At 55.6% G+C, this 19,401-nt stretch overlaps 1 protein-coding gene across 7 annotated transcripts in view; it reads left to right on the top strand.

Annotated features, from left to right (window-relative positions):
* NOS1 (nitric oxide synthase 1) overlaps positions 1–18,584 on the top strand; it is a 53,481-nt gene extending 34,897 nt beyond the window's left edge. For 5 of the 7 annotated variants that reach the window (XM_027469785.3, XM_027469792.3, XM_072024650.1 and 2 more), the window contains 16 exons: positions 550–694; positions 814–918; positions 1,274–1,332; positions 3,451–3,567; positions 3,762–3,936; positions 4,114–4,252; positions 4,838–4,916; positions 5,395–5,588; positions 6,067–6,236; positions 6,866–7,076; positions 7,761–7,848; positions 8,131–8,252; positions 8,712–8,860; positions 9,177–9,371; positions 10,158–10,276; positions 10,866–18,584. In XM_027469785.3, the coding sequence (XP_027325586.1) occupies positions 550–694; positions 814–918; positions 1,274–1,332; positions 3,451–3,567; positions 3,762–3,936; positions 4,114–4,252; positions 4,838–4,916; positions 5,395–5,588; positions 6,067–6,236; positions 6,866–7,076; positions 7,761–7,848; positions 8,131–8,252; positions 8,712–8,860; positions 9,177–9,371; positions 10,158–10,276; positions 10,866–10,881 (2,083 nt within the window). In that variant the 3' untranslated portion in view covers positions 10,882–18,584. Of the gene's footprint in view, positions 1–549; positions 695–813; positions 919–1,273; positions 1,333–3,450; positions 3,568–3,761; positions 3,937–4,113; positions 4,253–4,837; positions 4,917–5,394; positions 5,589–6,066; positions 6,237–6,865; positions 7,077–7,760; positions 7,849–8,130; positions 8,253–8,711; positions 8,861–9,176; positions 9,372–10,157; positions 10,281–10,865 lie in introns of those variants that run through there. The other 2 variants (XM_027469791.3, XM_038187248.2) reach the window with 2 other exon arrangements.
* Positions 18,585–19,401: the final 817 nt, after the last annotated feature.

The following is a 19,401-nucleotide window of genomic DNA, read 5'->3' on the forward strand; positions in this document are numbered from 1 at the left end:
AATGATTTTGTAAAAATGTGAGCGCGGCAGGTAATTTAAAAAAAAATCTCTATTGTTCCCGATGTGGGGGGGAAAGAAATTTTTTTTTGCAATTCACCATTAATCCTGGATCTGAGCTAATCGGCTGAACCAGTGGCACTTGGCACCGGCTGCAGTGAGATTTTGATGCCTGTTCAGACAGGGAAGGCTGGTGCTGGCCACACTGCAGCGCTCAGATCTGCAGTCCCTCCCTGCCCTGCCCCTGAGGCCGGGGTAAGCCCTGGGGACACTGCCGTGGTGGGAAAGCGAAGTGGCTTTAATGTGCAGAAGTACACCAAGGAGCGAGGGAATAGCAGGTGGAGGGGACACTCCAGCTCTGTTCGAGCCCCTCGTTCAACCTTCAAGGCTCTCCCATAGCCTCTGTTTGGCACCTAACAGCAACGAAAGTGTTGCTGCAGTTTTTAGGGCGGGCTGTTCACTTAATCCTAAATAAAATGGTGTGAATAGCCTGGGCTAGAGGTGCCGACAAGGCAGCAGGCTCTCTTACCACAATTTATTCGTGCTCCGTAGAGCTGTGAAGTTCTCAGCCAAGCTGATGGGACAGGCCATGGCCAAGAGGGTGAAAGCCACCATCCTGTACGCCACGGAAACGGGGAAGTCACAGGTCTACGCTAAAACCCTCTGCGAAATCTTCAAGCACGCTTTCGATGCCAAGGTATTTGCTAGCCCCCGGCCCCTGGAAGATTATTATGTGTGCGTCCAGGTGGCCCGAGGAAACCCCTGGAGGTGGATTTCCCACCCAGGGCCTCTTGTTAACACCTCTGTTGCTCCCAGGTGATGTCCATGGACGAGTACGACATCGTGCACCTGGAGCATGAAACCATGGTCCTGGTGGTCACCAGCACCTTTGGCAATGGAGACCCACCTGAGAACGGGGAGGTAGGATGGAGCACGGGGGCTGGGGGCTGCAGCAGGGGCATGGCAGAGGAGAGGGGCCTGGGGATGGGTGGAGAAACATCGTCCTGACCTCAGATGGCCACAAAAAGGTCTGGGTGCTGTGTGATAGCTGGTGTTCCGCCTGCCTCTGCCTCCAGCCTGATCTGGAGTGGGGATATCTGTGCGATCCCTAGGGAGACACACAGCTAATGCTGTGCTAAAGCTGCCCCGTGCAGCAGCACCGCAGGCAGACAGCGGGCAGAGCCCCAGCCCGGGTCGCTGCTTCACCTCCTGCAGGGGGACTGGAAAAGCTGACAGCCTTTTTTTGTTGTTCATTTGTTCTTTTTTTTTTCTGTAGAAATTTGGCTGTGCGCTTATGGAGATGAAGAACCCCAACTCCAACCTGGAGGAGAGGAAGTAAGAGCACCCCAAAACCCTTCTGTTCCCACTCCCAACCCCTGCAAACCTGCAGCCCCACAGCCAGGACAGGCTATTTCTCTGTCTGTCTCCTCGTGGGAGGGGGTGAGAAATCCCAGCTGCAAGTTTGCAAAGGTCCAAGGGATGGGACCTGCCTGGAGAGCCGGGGATGGAGCAGGTGAAGGTCCCAGGGAGGACAAGAGCACCGAGTCAGGCGTACCTGTGGGCTCAGGCTGGTAATTGGGGTTTTAGAAAATCCTTCGCTGGTGGAAGAGGAGGCTCGAGAATCTCAGTGCCTGTCCCAGAGGCTGGGAAGTGAGGGCTGCTGGCAAGGTGTTCATCTTCTGCAGCCTCCTCTTTCTTCAGCCACTAAGCCACAATATATTTTGCTTAACCGGGACACTGCTCCGCGGTGGGGCCTCTCCTGAGTTATCACAGCGATGCTCACGACTGCTTCTTAATTAAGGTAGAATTAGCCCCGGTTGGTGATGGAGTGGGATTTAAAGGGGCACCAAAGCCCTGACTTTCTGCCTGAGCAGCGCAGAGCAGTGCTGGTGGGGCTGGAGAGCACTGCAGGGCACGGTGATGCTTCCACCCCTGCCCACCAATTTGAGCCTCTCCTCTGCTAGCGATGCTGCAGCCCTGGATTATTCTCGCCGAGTGACCCCACAGGGCTCAGGAGCCAAAACCCCACTATTTTTCTGATAGCCTCACCCCTCAACGGGGGCAGCTGACAAAAACAGGACGCCCTGGAGGTGCCTGGATGGAGAAGAAGCATTTTGCCCGTGGTTCTTCTCTCCTTGGGGCTGGGTTGGTGCAACGCAGGGTTGGGTGTGGAGGTGCCACCCGCAGCAAGCCAGGCGGATTTGAGGAGGACAAAAGCTCCTGAGCTTGGTCTCAGCCGTCCCAGTCACCTCTAAACGTAATTTAAGGGACTGGCAGGAGTTTCTGAGAGCCAGAGCAGCCCGTGGCTCGGTTACCTGACAGCAGAAGTGGTGGGAGCGCTGCAAACGGTGACCTATGAGGACAGATTAAAGGGTGAGAGCTATTTTCTCTGGAGAAGAGAGAAATGCAGCGTGGTAGCAGATTTCACATACGGAAAAAAGGTGACTGCAGAGGGGGAGGGAATAAATTACTCCCAATGGCCCCCCCGGGACAGGCCGAGAGGTCGTGGCTCTGGATGGCAGCAGAGATGCTGACGTTAAGCATGGAAAAAAAAAAAAATTGCAATGAGAAAAGGCAGCCTGGAGGAGACCGTCTGGAGACAAGCGGCAGCCTGGTGTCTGTAGGAAGGGGATGGAGAGAGCAGCTCGGTCCCAGCACCCAAGCGGGGAATTTGGGCTTCGTGCCCGTCTAACCCTGCGGGCTGTGCCCTCCTGCCTTCCCCAAAAAACCCCAGGGGAGAAAGAGGTGGCTCCATCCAGCCGGAGAGGGGCAGGGGAGCAGAGAGGAGCCCCAGGGAGCAGGGCAGAAGAGGTCTGGGCAGGCAGGAGGAGGCTGTGGGGCAGGGCTGGAGCACTGGGCTCTGTGACCCCAACCCCGCTGTTTCCTTCGGGGGCTGTCTCCTCCGTGTGGTGTCGGGTGCCGGAGGGCTGCTGTGACTCATCCACACACTACTGCTTCGCTGCTCGGGCAGTATATTTAGAAACCCTTGTGTAGAGCAATTTCTGAAGATGTTTCAATTCAGAAATACTTCTGCTGTTGTCAGATTTTTTTTTTTCTCTGCTCCCCTTCCCCCTCCTCGTCCCCTCTTCTCTCACTCCCTTTTTTCACTTCCTACAAATTGGAAAAAAAGAAAAAAACACTCAGACGTGTGCCCGACCTTGTGCACAGCCAGGGAAGGACAGGTAAAGCCCAAGCCCCTGTCTGGTGACAAGGTGGGGACCAACAGGTGGGTCAACCCATCGGGAGGTGACCGCAGGACCCCACGCAGCAAACCAGATCCAGCTGGGGGGACGCAGCATTTCTCTGCTCCGGCTGCTGATCGCGCTATCTGCCCATGAAATATTGAGCCCTGAGCTTGAGCCTGCTCTGGCTCGGTCTTTTCCAATGTCTGGTCCCCTCTGAGCACGCAGCCTGATGGGTCCCCACTGTAATGCCTGATGTTGCTGTTTGCAGGAGCTACAAGGTCCGTTTCAACAGCGTCTCCTCCTACTCGGACGCACGGAAATCCTCGAGCGACGGCCCCGACTCCAGGGACAACTTCGAAAGCACGGGGCCCCTGGCAAATGTCAGGTAAACGGGATGGGGAGGGAGGCGAGGAGTTCTTGCAGGTCCTTGGGATGGACAGAGCTGGAGCTGCTCGGAGCCCCTTTGCTCCCCCCTGCTGAGGGATGGGGATGCTCTTGGGCTGTGGTGGCGCAGCACGGGGAGACCCCGATGTCCTTCCCAGCCTTGCAGCCACAGCCACATCACCTCTCCCTCTGCAGGTTCTCCGTCTTTGGACTGGGCTCGCGTGCTTACCCCCACTTCTGCGCCTTTGCCCGGGCGGTGGACACCCTCCTGGAGGAGCTGGGCGGGGAGCGCATCCTCCGCATGGGAGAAGGGGACGAGCTCTGCGGCCAGGAGGAGTCCTTCAGGACCTGGGCCAAGAAGGTCTTCAAGGTGATGATCCTCAACCCTCGGGCTCCAGGAATGAGGAGGGCATGGGGTCAGAGCCTGTAAATGCCCCTGGGACAGCCCAGGGCCACTGGGGTTTCCTAGGGGACAAGGGGAGGTTTGGGGCTCGGTGGGATGTGGCAGAAGCCAGGGAGCTGCCTGAGAGCCCGGTGTGTGCTGCAGGCAGCGTGCGATGTCTTCTGCGTGGGGGATGACGTGAACATCGAGAAGGCCAACAACTCCCTCATCAGCAACGACCGCAGCTGGAAGAGGAGCAAATTTCGCCTGACCTACGTGGCCGAGGCACCGGAGCTCACACAAGGTGCAGAGACGGAGCCACCCCAGAGGGCTCAGGGGCAGGTGGAGGAGAGAAGACGCAGTGGGGGGAAAGGGGCCAGACCTCCGTGCTTATTCCCCATCCTTCTGTATTAAATCCTCAGCATTTCAGCATTGCTTCTGCCCCCCATCACATGCCCGAGGGGGAATTCGTGTGGGTCTCAGGCCCCTCCAACAGGTCCCCGCCTGTATCTGCAGCAGAGATGTTGGGATCCGAGCTGCTCTCCCTTCCTCCTGACCCTTTATTTTTTTTTTTTTGAGCTGGAAACCTGGGAGCTTTCCAAGCTCGCCCTGTCCAAATGCTGCTCCGCCGAGCGTTGCGGTGCAATGGCAGGTCCGGCCCCCTGACACCTGGCCCCTCGGCACCGCTCCCGCAGCGGACGGTCTGCTGCACCGCTCAGCCCCGCTGCATGAGGCCATGTCCCCGCACCTCCTGAGGGTGGTTTCCAAACCCTCCTCCATCCTTAGAGGAAGGGTCCCGTGCTTGGTTCCCCCCCCAGGGCTCCCAATCCCAAGGGATTGCCTTGGCCACGCTCTGCTGCATCTCTTCACGGGTGCTTTTCCTCCGCAGGGCTGTACAGCATCCACAAAAAACGCGTCTACGCAGCCCGGCTGATCACACGCCAGAACCTGCAGAGCCCCAAGTCCAGGTAGGAGGCATGGACATCCTAGGGTGTGCAGGAGCCAAGCACCTGTGCACATGGTGCTGCATGTGTCTGTGACCCCAAATGTCCCGTGCATACCATGTTTGTGCAAACCACGGCCGATGTGAGCCTGGCAAGGGGTTTTCTTGCCTTTCTGTCCAACGAGACCCCAGCCACGGTGTGGCCTCCTGCCCAGGAGGATGGGAGGAAGGGTTGCTGTACTTATTGGGCTAATTCCCAGGAAGGATGAAGTTGTGGAAGCAAGAGGCTAAATTGTTTCTCCCTTTTAGAAAGCCCCTGAGGGTGGGTCAGTGGCAGGGGGAGGTGGGCGCTGCCGTGTCCTTTCCAGCTCCCTGCTGTGACTCTGGGGACAAGCTCAGTGGGACACCAGGGTTCGGATTTGCCACCAGCATCTCTCGAGAGCAGAGCTCCACAGCTCCCTGAAGGATGTCCCCAAAACACGTCCTGCTTTGTCTCCTTGCAGTCGCTCGACCATTTTCCTGCGCCTCCACACCAACGGGCACCAGGAGCTGCAGTACCTGCCTGGGGACCACCTGGGCGTCTTTCCAGGGAACCACGAAGGCTTGGTCAATGCCCTGATCGACAGGCTTGAAGATGCCCCCCCGGCCAACCAGCTGGTGAAGGTGGAGCTCCTGGAGGAGAGGAATACAGCTCTGGGTAAGCAGGGCCACCCTACAAGTGGTCCTTATAGCTCCCGAAGGGGTCGGTGGCCTCCAGGAGAGATTGTTTCCCATCTCAGCGGTGCAGTTGTCTGGATTGGAAGCTCCTTCTTTCACCTCCTGCTGCCCAAAGCCATGGCTCACCTGCACTGGGAGGCTGAGCAGGGCCCTGGGGAAAGGTTTCCTTGCTCTTCAGACAATTACAGGTGTTTATGTTCTCATGGAATGAGCAATGTCTGGGACTGGAGAGGAGTTAAGGGATCTTGATGGTCCCCTCCAGCATTATATTTTGGGGATGAGTCCAATGCCCTGATGCATGGTGTGAGAGGAGGTGGAAAACCACCTCAACTCAATGACCAAAGCTGAGGGTGGTGGAGTATCAGCCTCCATAAACGAGCCCAGCAGTGGGGATGGAAGCCAGGAGGTGTCCTTATGCTCAGCTGATCCCCTGGTTGTGCTGGGTTCCCTCCCGGCAGGTGTCATCAGTAACTGGACAGATGAGAACCGAATCCCACCGTGCACCATCTTCCAGGCCTTTAAGTACTATTTGGACATCACCACCCCTCCCACCCCCCTGCTGCTGCAGCAGTTTGCTTTGTTGGCCACCAGTGACAAGGAGAAGAAACGTCTGCAGGTCCTCAGCAAGGTAAAGCCTCAAATGCCATGAGCAGGGACTTGTAGGGCTGTTTTTTTTCCTCCTCCTTTACACGTGGCAGACCTGGAAGGCCATTGCCATCGATTCTCTTTCCCAGAGGTGAGAGCAGAATTCCCTCAAGTGGCTCCTTGTGAGCCCAGAAATAGTTCGTGGCATGCCCCAGGGTGCAGCCCCTTCTCTTCAGCATCACTTCCAAGTGGCTCCTTTTCTCGGGACCATTCACTCTGTTTCGTAGTCCAGCCCTTTTGGCTCCAGATAAAATAACTTTCTGGGTATAACCTGAACTCTCCAGCACAAGCGAAGGGTTTGAAGCCAAGTGGCTTGAAGCCAGGCAGGGGATTGTAGCAGAAACAGGTGCTGAAGCCAGATGTTCTATCACTGAACGCTGTGACTGAGCCCCAAGTTCCTCAGGACCCTGGGGACAACCAGGACATTTTCATCCCGTGCTGCACATGCTGTGATTTGGCTGGGTCTGTACCGGTTACAGCAGGGCTCCTCCTGCCTTCCTCCACCGCCACCCACCCCAGCTTCCCCACAGACCCCGTGGGATATTGGTAGAGGTTCCCAGCTCAGAAGAAGCTGATGCTGCAGCCCTCTCCCCGCTCTTTCCCCGGCTGCAGGGCTTGCAGGAGTACGAGGAGTGGAAGTGGTCCAAGAACCCCACCATCGTGGAGGTGCTGGAGGAGTTCCCCTCGGTGCAGATGCCCTCCACGCTGCTGCTCACGCAGCTGCCCCTGCTCCAGCCCCGCTACTACTCCATCAGCTCCTCCCCGGAGATGTACCCCGGCGAGGTGCACCTCACCGTGGCGGTGGTCTCGTACCGCACTAGAGGTACCGCGCCGCTGCAGGGGGCTTCGGAGACGGGCTTGGGGTGGGGAGCAGGGGAAAAGTAGTAGCAGGTGGGAAACACCACCGGGTGTCTGGCAGAGGTGTGATTTCAAAGCTTTTCTACCTGCGGGGGGTGGGTTCCTTCAGCCCACGGCACTGCTGTCCTGCATCCGTCATGGGGCAGCATATCGCAGGGGTGCCGGACTTGGCACGTGTAACAGTGTTATAGAGACCCCGATGGCTCTGTGTGGGATCATTTTATTGCTCACACTGTCACTACCAGCCAGGTTGCTGTACCTGTGCAAGCACTGAGTGCCCGAGCAGCCCTGGTTGTGGTGTGGCTGGCCAGAGCCCCTCTGGCCCTGCAGCGGGTGGGACATGGGGGAAGATGCTGGCCATTCGGCTGGGGCTGAGCTGCAAGCATCACGGAATGCTGCTGCTTCTGCCATGAAGGACCAAGAAAAGTTGGGGGCCTCCCAAGTACCACAGAGGCCCAGCTCTGTCAGGGCTGGTGCTGGGGGCAGTTGGGTAGCCCCACAGAGGGACACAAGTGCCAAAATCCTGCCAAGTTCATGGGGATGGAGGCAGAGATGCTGGCAGGCTCCAGGTCTCAGAGGGTTTCAGGAAGGAGAGCAACTGGAGCAGCTGGCTGGCGTGGCGAGCACACACCTTCCTCTTCCCTCCTAGATGGAGAAGGCCCGATCCACCACGGAGTCTGCTCCTCTTGGCTCAATCGGATACAGCCCGAGGAAGTAGTGCCCTGCTTCGTGAGGGGGTGAGTGGCCCGCCAGGGGTGAGCCGTGAGGATGGGGGGAGAGGATGAGTCCTTTCCCCTTCGTCCTTCTTTGCACAGCACCAAGGGTGCAGAGAAAACAAGGCTGGCTTTGCGAACACCTGAATCCCTCGCAGCTCCTCTCTTCTGCCCTAAAATGTCACTTTGGGGGATTTCACCTCTTTTTCTACCCTGCTTCTCCGGGCAGCATCTCAGCTTGCCGTGGGCAAGGCGAGGGAGGGAGCATTGTGCCTGGCTTTAACCAAGCATCTTCCCCACCTGCAGGGCTCCCAGTTTCCACCTGCCCCAGGACCCCCAGGTGCCCTGCATCCTCATCGGCCCCGGCACCGGCATCGCCCCGTTCCGCAGCTTCTGGCAGCAGCGGCTTTTTGAAATCCAGCACAAAGGTGGGTCCAGGCTGCTCCTCCTGCCTCTCAGCTCCAGCAGCACCCAGGAGCCCCAGGATGGTGCCGTGGGGGGGCTCAGCCTCCTGCTGGACCTCCTCGAAGGGGCTGCTCTTCAGCCCAAACTCCATGAAAATCTCCCTGTAAAACTATAAGGTTTTGTGGTAGAACTATATAGTGTTGGGCTTGCTTAAGGACATTTTATGTAAAATTGGAATTTATGTAAAATATTTTTTCCCTACATGAGCAGTGAAAAATGGAAATTTATTTTTTTTTTTTCTCCAAAATCTCATCCCCCTCCTAGGTGACCCCAGACTCAGCACCTCCTCCTTGCTGGTGTTCCCCCTGCTCATTTGGCCAGGGCAGGCTCCTGGCACGGGGCGCTGGGGCTGCCAGCAGGGGTGCGTTTTGCAGCGGGGAGGGCACGGTGGGCTGTGACAGCTTCCCCCATCTATCCCCCAGGCCTGAAGCCTTGTCCAATGGTCTTGGTGTTTGGGTGCCGACAGTCCAGGATCGACCACATTTACAAAGAGGAGACGCTTTTTGCCAAAACCCAAGGTGTCTTCAGAGAGCTGTACACAGCCTACTCCCGGGAGCCGGACAAACCAAAGGTGGGCGCTGCTCCGAGCCCGGCTGGGGATGCTGGAGGAGGGTCCTGGGGGGGATTCAGCCCCGTGCTGAGGGCAGCAGGTGGGCAAGGAGGATGTCAGCAGGCAGGGTGGTCCAGAAGCAGCACAAACAGGAGCCAAATGAAGCTTTGCTGCTGGCCCCAAATCTTCCCCATCACTGTGGGTGGTGCAGCAATGCGTTTCCAGCCCCCCCAAGGAGGTGGTGGTGTTGCTGGAGGCAGCCCCTAAAGCATGTCCACAGGATGGGGCTGAGAATCCATAATTAACCTCATCTCCCACCTCTTCCTCCCTCCCCAAGAAATACGTGCAGGACGTGTTGCAGGAGCAGCTGGCCCAAACCGTGTACAAAGCACTGAAGGAGCAGGGAGGCCACATCTACGTCTGCGGGGACGTCACCATGGCTGGGGACGTCCTGAAGACCGTGCAGCGCATCGTGAGGCAGCAGGGCCAGCTGTCGGTGGAGGAGGCGGGCGCCTTCATCAGCAAGCTGCGGGTGAGTGGCGGCCGTGCCCGCTCCTGCTGCGGGCGCTGCACCTGCTGCCTCCTCCTGCACGAGGGGCAGCACCCAGGAGATGGGTGCCAGGGGGGCTGTGGCTCCCCCCCACTCTGCCTGCACCCAGCCGAGGGCTGTCCGAGTTTTGGGGACGTGGTGGAAGTTGTCCTGCACTGCAGGAGCTCTGGGGTTGTGTTAATACCCAGGGTGAGGGCTTTTTGGGGTACCCTTGGTAGCCCAGGCAGGGCTCATTCGCCTTGCCAAGTCCCCACTGCCACTCTGTCACAGCGGGGGGGTTGTGGGCTCCCCTCCCAAAATCTCTGTTTGTTTGGGTGCTGTCCTGGTCAGCTGAAGCAGAAGTGAGATCAGCTCAGGACCTTCTGCCCATGGGGACACCTCAGCCCTATCCCTATGGGACTACCCCTTCTGAACACACCCAGGAAGCCCCCAAAGACTTTTCTGGCTGCTTTGCAAGCCAAAGCACTCACACACGAGCTGACCCCGAGCTACTTGTCCCTGAAGACCACATGGCCCTGGGGTTACCCAGCCAAGGAGGTCCAACACCCCGAGCAGCCCCACCACTGCCACAGCGTGACCTTGGGGAGGTTGTTTCCCCTCCCGGCTTGTCTCTGCCCTCCCTGTCCCATCATCTCACCGGCCCCACATCTCTCGGTGTGTGTTTGGTACCTGCCCACGGCACCACCACAGCCTTCTGGTGCCCCAGGAGCACCACAGCCTGCAAACCCTCCGCTTTTCCCCCCATCCCTCTCCCATCCTCGCTTCCAGGATGACAGCCGGTACCACGAGGATATTTTTGGAGTCACCCTGCGCACGTACGAAGTGACTAACCGCCTTAGATCCGAGTCTATTGCATTCATTGAGGAGAGCAAAAAAGATACGGATGAGTGAGTTGACACGTTTATTTTAACCCCTGCTCATGTCCCCCCGGCGCGTGGGCCGCGGGGTGGGGAAGGGAGCTTTAACTTCTGCACATCTTGGCCCTTTTTGTAGCAGCGGCTGGAAAAGGCATTTAATTTTTGCACGGGGAGCAGAGGCTGCTGCACGGCAGGCTCTCTGAAATAGCTGTCACCTCACCAGGACAAGTCCCCCCGGCCTTCCCGGGCTATTGCACCCGTCACAGCGACGCGCTCAGACCTGACAATCCCATCCAAACGCGGATGCAAACCCAAACCCTTCACTGCCCAGCCCACAAGTGACAGGCTGGAGGGTTTTGGGGGGACCCAGGGTGAGGGGTGGCTGTCCCCAGCACCCCCTGGCTGGCTCCGGGGATGCAGGCAGTGGGGACCCGCAGCAGGAGGGTCTCTGGGCCACATTCTCCAGTGGAGAATGATCCAAAGGCTTTCCTGTCTGTCCACTGCTGTGAAAACAAGCATCAGCTCCATCCATCCTCCTCCCCCTCGTTAGAGCCGTGTTAATTAGCAAGGGTGCTCACCGCTCCCTCTGAGGCCGGCCTTTCTGCCCTTTCCCTTGCAGGGTTTTCTGCTCCTAACTGGACCCTTCGCCCCAAGGGGATGCCCAAGCAGTCCCAGCACCTGCTGCCCCCTCCCGCCGGAGGGCTCTGGGTTTTGTATTTCATGGACACGGTGGCTCCTTTTCCGCGGGGAACTGCCCATGGAAAGCGCTCTGTCTCTCGTCCTGTTGTTGTGTCCTGATGATGATGATGATAATTTTTATTGCCTTTTCTTCCTCTTTCTCTTGCTCTCTCTCTCTCTTGTCCTGTGGCGGTTTCTTTTCACCCCCTTCCCTGGATTTTCCCACTGAAGTATGATGGCTTTCTAATCCGCAGTGGCTCTTAACAGAACTTCCCATTTCCCCATCCTCTCCTGAGGGCATTTTGCAGCTGCATGAAACCACCACCTTTGTGACCATCTGCGTTTTAGTGTTTTGGGGGCAAGCAGAGGTGGCTGGGGCTGGGCGATAGCTGGATCTTGTTGCTTGACCTGAGCTGGGATCATTCCCTCAGCCCCGCTTTCCCCAGCTTAGCCCTTGGCTGAATCCTTGCATTTTCTTTGCTTTTTTTTTTTTTTTTTTTTTAATTTTTTAATTATTTTGGACTTGTTCAGGCCTGGGCACACGCCCAAGGCTGGGGGCAGTCAATGTGCCATGTCCTCGTGCCTGTGGACTTTGTTCATCCCCGAGCAGCCTGGGTGCAAATGTTTTTGTGTTGATCCAAAGGGTGGGACGTCTCCGATTCACGTGTCACGGTTCCTCCTAAACGCCCCCCGTGCTATGTTTGCCTCCTCCTCTGCTCCCCACCAGTCTCTCCTTTTGCTCAATCCCCACTTCTGCTGGCATGAAAGCCCTCCCGCAGGGGAGCAAGCACCGAACACACAGGCTGATGTCTGTGCTGGGGAGAAACTCACGGCAATGACTGCTGCTTGGCCAGGCTGTCCTCTGAGAGGCTTTGCAGGAGATGCGCGACCTGCTGCCGTGACGCTGGGGGGAGAGGATCAGGGACCGGCTGCATCCTAGAGCTTTGCACGCTGTGAACGCTTGAACCCTCTCCCAGGTGAGACTGGAAAGCCACCAGGCTGGGAGAGAAGCAGCTCCAACCCCGGGTGCAGGAGGCACCTCCCGGTGACGGATTCTCTTGGGAAGGCAGCGCTCGGAGGGCTACAGAGGCTCCCATCGCCTGGTCCCGACCGAGGGCTCTTGGCAGCCTGGAGAGCATCGCTTCCACCTTAGTGCAGGCTCACGAGCAGCTCTGGGACAGCAGACCCCAACCCCATCCATGGCTTCGGGAGCAGAAAGTGCCAGCAGGGAGCAACCTACTTGCCAAAAGAAACACGCGGCACCTTGGTGGCAAAGCCCGTCCCCTCTCGCAGGCTCTGTCCCAGCGGCACGGGATGTCTCGTGTGAGAAGGGAGGTGAGAGCAGCTGCAAAGCTGCTGCGTGACTCTGGGTCCTGCCGTGCTCACACCTCAGCCCGGCTGCAAAAGCCTGGCCCCACAAGCAATGTGTTAACACCGTCGCGGGGAGCTATCAGTCCCCTTAGCAGAGGAAAGCTGTCCGCAAGGTGAAGCACACGCGACCTTGTGCGTCCTTCCTCCCTCTCCTCCCTTCCTCCCCCTCGGGAAGGTTTTTGTCCTCCTTCTCTGCAGGGCACGGCTGCAGCCCCTGTTGGAAGCAGGGACACGGGGCTGGAGGTTGGAGCTGCTGTACCCCTGCTGTCCCCCCTCTGCTGCACTGTGCGCCGGCATGGAGCAAAGCACCCACACCGGCGACAGCAGAGGGTTTGTCCGGGAGCTGTAACAATGAGCTTTGCAGTCAGAGGGCAAGGATTAGCTGCCCTAACACGAATCCAGAACAAAAAGAGCTGCAGGAGGTTTGCTGCTCCCCCAGCCTCGTGGTGCAAGGTGCGCTGGCTCCCCTGGCAGCACAGATGTCACACGCTCAGCCCCGTCTCCTCGTGCTGTCACCGCCTTCATCAGCCTCAACTCCCTGGGTGCTCGGAGCAGCTCCAGCCCAAGATCCCGGAGCTAAAGGCCAGCAGGTGCTGGAGAATTCAAGATCAAGGTCTCAGTTTTGCTGCTCCCTGCAGAGCACTTGGCAGGGCACGAAATGCGAAGGAATGCTGCCACGGTGTGGCCGCAGCCGAGCTCGTAGGGCTGGCAGGGCTGGGGCTGCAGCGAGGTGCAAGGCTGGGTTCGTGTCACCCCCTGGGGACTTCCTCACGGGGAGATGAAAGCTGGACAGGATGGGACAAAGGGCACCCCCTGACCTCCCCTGGGGGTTGTGCCCCAGCCCCAGGGCAGGCAGCAGGGCAGAGCGGGGTCCCTTTGGTGCTGGGATGTGTGAATTCGGGCAGAGGTCCTGCTGCTGGGAGCCAAATCTTTGGCCCTGTGTACGTACAGCAAGGCTGGCCCTAACCCCCAGCCCTGTGACTGCAAAAACAGAACTAAAGACCAAATTCATGTCTCATCCCTGCCTTTTGGGAAAAATGATTCTGGCTCTAGACGTCGTGCTCTGCTCCTCCTGTTAGTAGAAGCAGCAACGCAGCCTGAAAAAGAGCGAGTGCCCAAAGAAACGTCCTTGTCTTCGTCCTCTTTCTAGCTCATCCTGCGTTGCTGGCAATTAGGTTTTTCCTGTCCCGCCTTCTGCCTGTATTGCTGGAACTTCTCACGTGGAAGTCCTATTGCTGCTGCAGTCTGTGCCTGAGATGAACTGGCATGCTCTCCCTGCGCCCCAAAGCCTGCCATCTCCGCCTCCCCGCTTCCACCCCAGATGCCTGTGGGGACACCGGGCAGCACACGGCTGTGTGCCTTGCCTTCCGTGGGATTTCCAACGGGGCAGGCAGCCAACGCCGGCTGGAGCTCAGCGGGCGTGGGGTAGGTGAGTCCCTTAGAGCCCTTTGGGAGGGAAATGCCCTACAGAAGGACGGTGCTCCCTGCCACGAAGTCCATGAGGTTTTATGTCCCCAGGGCTCCAAGCTTCGTCCCTGCTCCCTCTGTCTCAGTAGGACTATTTGCTCCTCGCAAGCCACACCACTGGGACTTCTGATTGTTTTTCGTTGAGTCAGTCTCCGACGTCTTAACTCCCCCTTCATCCCCCTAACCTGCAGGGGCTTCGCACTCCCCTCGCGCTTAATTTTCTCCCACGGCGGAGGGGGAAATAAACCTGTGGATCTGCTTTATCATTCCGCAAATGCGGCTCTTCCGCCGCTTGTCTAGACTCTGCTCGTCTCGGTGTGACACGTCTGACGCGTGGCTGCAGCCACAATATCTCCAGCATGCATAAATGGCAGAGAGCGGGGTGGGCTCTGCCGAGGATGGGTGCCCAGAGCTGCCCGGGGGCATCACGCATGGAGGAACCAAGCCCCTTGCACACTCAGCTCATGAATTCATCACCCATGGGTGCCTGCTGCACACCCAGGCTCCTGCACAGCCCCACGCGGCTCCTGCAGCACGGGGATCCAGGACCTGAAGGACACCGGTCCTGCCCCAGTGCCCCAGTCCCTCTCCTGGAGGACATCCGCCACCACTGCCCCTTTTGCAGCAGCTCAGCTCCTTTTCGCTCCCCAAGGATTAAACACAAAGAGGCTCTTGTCCAAACAGGAGATTGGATTTTCAAGATGTTACAAAGATGCTATGAGTTTTTTTGTTTTTGTTTTTTTTCTCAAAGGTTTTAATTTGTAAGTTTTTCCCATGTCCACAGAAAGCTGTGTACGAACTTGAAAACTCGTGGGAAACGGTTCTGTGTTTTCCCGACCTGCTGTGTCCACTAGCAGGGGAAAATAAGTTGTTCATTCAGTGCAAGGGTACCTGCTGCCTGTGTTGTTGATGACTTCAAAGGTTTCATCTCCCCAGAAGGACTGCTTGGGAGTCTGCTGCTCTTCTTTCTATTGCTATCTATAAGAGACAGCGGGAAAATAATGAGACTTCTCCCATCAGGAGCAGACTTGCAAAGACAACACCTCCGCGATCATTGCTGGGTAGACCTGAGCTCACTGCGCGGGAGGAACTGAGCCAGCTGCAGCCACACTGGCCAGAAAAATGGGGTTTGAGTTTGGGCAGCCACGCTCCTTGCCCTGTCCTGGGCCTATAAGTCCCCAGTGGTGGGCACGGGGCTCAGTCCATGCTCCAATCAGTCTGAGCCAATGTATCTGTGCAGGACTGGAAAATTCACAGCTGTGTCCTGAGCAAACGAGACTGCACCAATGCAGAAAAGGAGGTGAGACGAGGCAGGAGCCGTGTGTCCAGTCCAGCTCCAAGCACTCTGCTGGTTCCTTTGTTGGCATGCGATGCCTCTCGCCTGCCCTGAGCTCCCTCCACCACCTCCCTCTGGAGATCTCTCCTCTCTCCTCCTCAGCCCTGCTGTTGTGCCCGAGAGGCGCAGGGAGCTGCTGGGCCAGGGCAGGACCTGGGGGTGGCGATGGACTTGCAGTGCCTTGTGCTGGGAAGAGACCCTGGGGGTGCCCTCCGGTTCCTGCTTCCTCCAGATCTGCTCCGAGCACACAGAGGCTGGGGGCTGAGAGGAACAGATGCATTCATTTCACAAGAGACATTCTCAGTGTGCAAATTTCCCCCGGGATAACCGAGAGCAAGCTGACAGCCCTGCTCAGCTGTGCTCTGCCATTAACCTGCTGCTGCTGGGGCTTTGCGGAGGTTCAGAGGTGTTGCAGGGTTAGGTGTGGGTGCAGACCAGACACCACCTTCTGCACACACACTGCTCTGTGAACCTGCCACGGGCTGGAGACCACGTATTTATTGAGCTGCTTTGGGGGCTGTGTTTGTGCTGCAGCCACGGGGACCTGCACCAAGCCCGAGCCAAAGCTGCCGCCTCCCAGCACACTGTCACTGAAGCCATTCCAGTCCTCTGATTTATACCTACAGGGAAGCTGCAGAGAGTTCCTGGCATTTTTGGAAGGAAAAATTCTATGCTCAAAACTAAATTTTGTTCCTGCCTTCACTGGGGACCAATTCTCGGCTTCAGAATTGCTCTGATAACTTTGCAATTGCTTTGATCGTTCCAGAGGGGAGCGCAGTCCCTTTACAGAACAGATGGAGACACGCTTTCAGGACCATTCAACTTTGTTGTCGCTCTGTCTTTTGTTAGAACAATTTCTGCTATAATGGGAGGAGCAAAATTTGGCCAGTGCTGAATGCTCTTGAAAACTGTATTCCCGAACTCGGACAAAGTCTGCCCAGCGTCCGAGTCCTCCCAGGTACAAAATGCCCTCCACAACCACCGGCTTTCTGTGGCGCTGGGGATGTTCAGCAGCTTGCAGGATAAGGCTTTCACAGCAGCAGCAGCAGCAATTTCATGACGGCAGTGTTTTCGCGTGTGTCGATCTGCACTTGCACTTGCCTGCAATGCATGACTCTAGTACTCCATTTGAAATCTACCCTTGACGGGGAGATCTGAGCTCTAGCTTCTTCCATATGGCCATGTGTATTTAATAGGAATTCAGGGGAGCTGGAGAAAGCTAATGAGATTGCTGCTTTAAAGCACTTGGTTCCAGAAGTAAAATAGATCTTACCAGAGGTTGAAATTGGCTTGATTCTGGCATGGCTACAAGGGCAACTCATGAAAGATTTAAGCACTGTAATGCAGTCTTACCTTTTTCCTGCTGTGTCAGGAATAAAGCAGGCTGGAAAGTCTTGGCTTCCACCCCTACAGATGTTGCCAGTGAAGTCTGTGATGGAAGTTTGAGCCATCAGAACGATAGGGGGAAAAACCAACAACAGCAACAAAACCAGACTGAGAGTTCATAGCTGAGCAGCCGTGGCTTGTTTACCAGTGAGGGCACCTCACTGCGAGGGCTGCTGTTTCCCTGCCTACTCATTCATGTACCTACCTGGCCTGATTTCAGGATGGAAGGAGGGAGGAAACACTTCAAAAGCAAGAAAAATGGATGTGTGAGCCTTGCCCTCAGCATCTCTCATTTAACAGGAGCTGGCAGGCCAAGGCTTTGCAGCCACTCTTCATTGCCAGGGCAGGGAAGTGGGGAAGACACCGGGGGTTTCTCTGGGACCTGCAGGAGCCAAGGCTTGCAGAAGTATTTCTGGGGCTGAGGAGTGCAGTACAGAGCTGAGCCGCAGGTGTTCTTCTGCATGGCCTGACTGCAGTGTTGGGACACGGCTCTCTGTAGAGCTGGTTCAGAAATCTGCCAGTGAATAATGCTGGACAAAGTGGTTTTCTTCTGGGGGCATTCTTAGTACTTCAAAAATAAAAAGATGAGATACTTAAAAAGTCAACCTAAAAGACCAACTGATTTGGGGGCTTCTTTTTGTTGCTTTGTTTTCATGTGTTGGCTTTGAGTGGGGAAAGCAAAAGAATGTAAATCAAAAAAATTTTTGGATGAAATTGAGTATTTTATCCCCACAATAATTGCTAATGGAGATTTTATAATATTCCACAGGCAACACAACTGCCTTAATACATATTCAGCTCCAACAAGAGGCATTAGTACTGCTTGCTGACAACCCTGTTTTTTATTTTTCTCTTGTGTGATCATGGTATGGAATCATGTCTTAAGAAGATACACTTTACAGAACCCAACAGGATGGCCAGAAATAGATGTTTCAGAATCTTCCTGTGCCCAGCATCGAAGTGATGGCTTCAAAGCCAATGAAATTCAATGCAAGATGTCTGCTTTGCTAGAATTCTATAAAACAGCTGTATGTCCAGAATGCCCAAGGTTAAATGTGCTCTGCTGCCTTGAGATGCCTTCAGAAACCCTGGGATCTATATGCTAAAAAGAGCTTGAGAACAGGTTCCTTAGTCTGTAGCAACATCCCAAGTTGTTCTAGATTGTACACAATTCCCCAGGCGGTAGATGAATAGAGTGAGATGACTTTCAGCCAGGACTCATTGCTTTTTAGATTGCATGTAGTTAGAAACATGAGTTCTGCCAGCCACCCAGGGAACTTGATATTCAGTGCCAATTAATTTTTGTAATAGGAACAGGGATTTATTCCCTTGATTTCCTTAGGCACCTTTGAAAAGCATAAGCATCAAAGGTTGGTTTGTAGGTGTTTTGTTTTTGTTTTGTTTTGTTTTGTTTTTCTGGTGGCCTTTTTCCTGAAGAGCAGTGGTTCCAAGCTGAGAAAGGAGACCACTCTGTGAAGGTAGGAGCTTTGGGGCAGGCAACTCCCAAGATTTCCACTGCAGAGGTTTTCTAAACTCTTCAGACGTGGGTAAATTCTGCTCTGCTAGATGGGACTCCAATTTCTCTTTACTCTCTGGTCCTCCTGCTCCTTCCTCCCTCCCCTGAGCGCCTCCTCATGTCACTGTGCCTTCATTTGGTTTGTAAAGTGATGCCATGATTTAAGACTGGCACATTGACTTCACTCTCACTTCCCATCCCATAAGACAGGTATGTGTGGAGGGGGGTGTTTATTTTGTAAACGTGCTTCTCATGTGATTCTAAGGTAGGTTTCTTCTGAGGAGTGAAGGGGTGGGGACAGTGGGAGCAGGGATGAGCCGGTGTTGTATTTGATCATACCAGTGCTTTAAGCGGTCAGAAACATGGTTTTCCCCTACCTCTGAGCTCTCGATGCTGCTAAAATCTCTGCCATTCGTACAATGTACTCCAGCCCCCTCTCTCGGACTGACTCTGGCTCTGTTTGCAAGATATCCACATTGTTCTAAAGCATGCACCTCTTTCTGTATAGTTCCGATCTTCTGATTTTATGGAATACTTATGCCTGTTTGCATTACAGTCAAAATAAAAAAGTGAACTAAAATACAGCAGACATCGTTCTTCTCTTATCTGTGTGTTTTTAATGCTCAAAGGCCTCCTCTGATAACTTGGCCTTGCTCCTTCCCGCTACCTGCATAATGTCAGAGCGCTATAAATAGGACAGTAGCATCAATCGGCGATATACACTTATCTGCAAGACACAAACACTTTCTTGTAAGGTTGTTCGACTTCACAGCATTACATGTTTCACATCACTTATACCACGTCCACTGGGAAAACAGCATAGCTGAGCAAGGAGGGCAGATAGGGGCGTTCAGCAGTTTTACCCCAGGTAAAACACCTCAGATTCAGCAGCAGCGTTACCTTGGACATCACCAGTTACCTCAGAGACCGCCGTGGTGCTGCCTCAGACATGGCGGTGGTGTTACCTCAGATGTGATGGCAGATACGATGCGTTAGACATCGCCAGGTCGTAATAGCAGCCACAGCAGCAGATGCCGTGGTGTCACCTCAGTCCCTACGGTGGTGTTACCACAGCAAGTGCGTTACCTCAGACATCGCAGTGTCACCTCAGGTATTACCGCAGCCATGGAGGTGGCGTTACCTCAGGTGTTGCCACATATCTGGTGTCTGCATTCCCTTAGTATTTTAGGGACGTGGTTTAGCGGGTGATATTGGTGGTAGGGGGGTGGTTAGACCATATGATATTGGAGCTCTTTTCCAGACTTAATGATTCTATGATAACACAGCCACGGTGGTGGCATTCCCTCAGGTATTACCACAGCCACATCAGTGGCAGTGTAACCTCAGGTATTACTGCAGCCATGGAGATGGCGTTACCTCAGGTACCACCATATAGGTGCT

Source organism: Anas platyrhynchos, chromosome 16, assembly GCF_047663525.1.
Source record: "Anas platyrhynchos isolate ZD024472 breed Pekin duck chromosome 16, IASCAAS_PekinDuck_T2T, whole genome shotgun sequence".
In the NCBI taxonomy this organism is placed as follows: domain Eukaryota; kingdom Metazoa; phylum Chordata; class Aves; order Anseriformes; family Anatidae; genus Anas; species Anas platyrhynchos.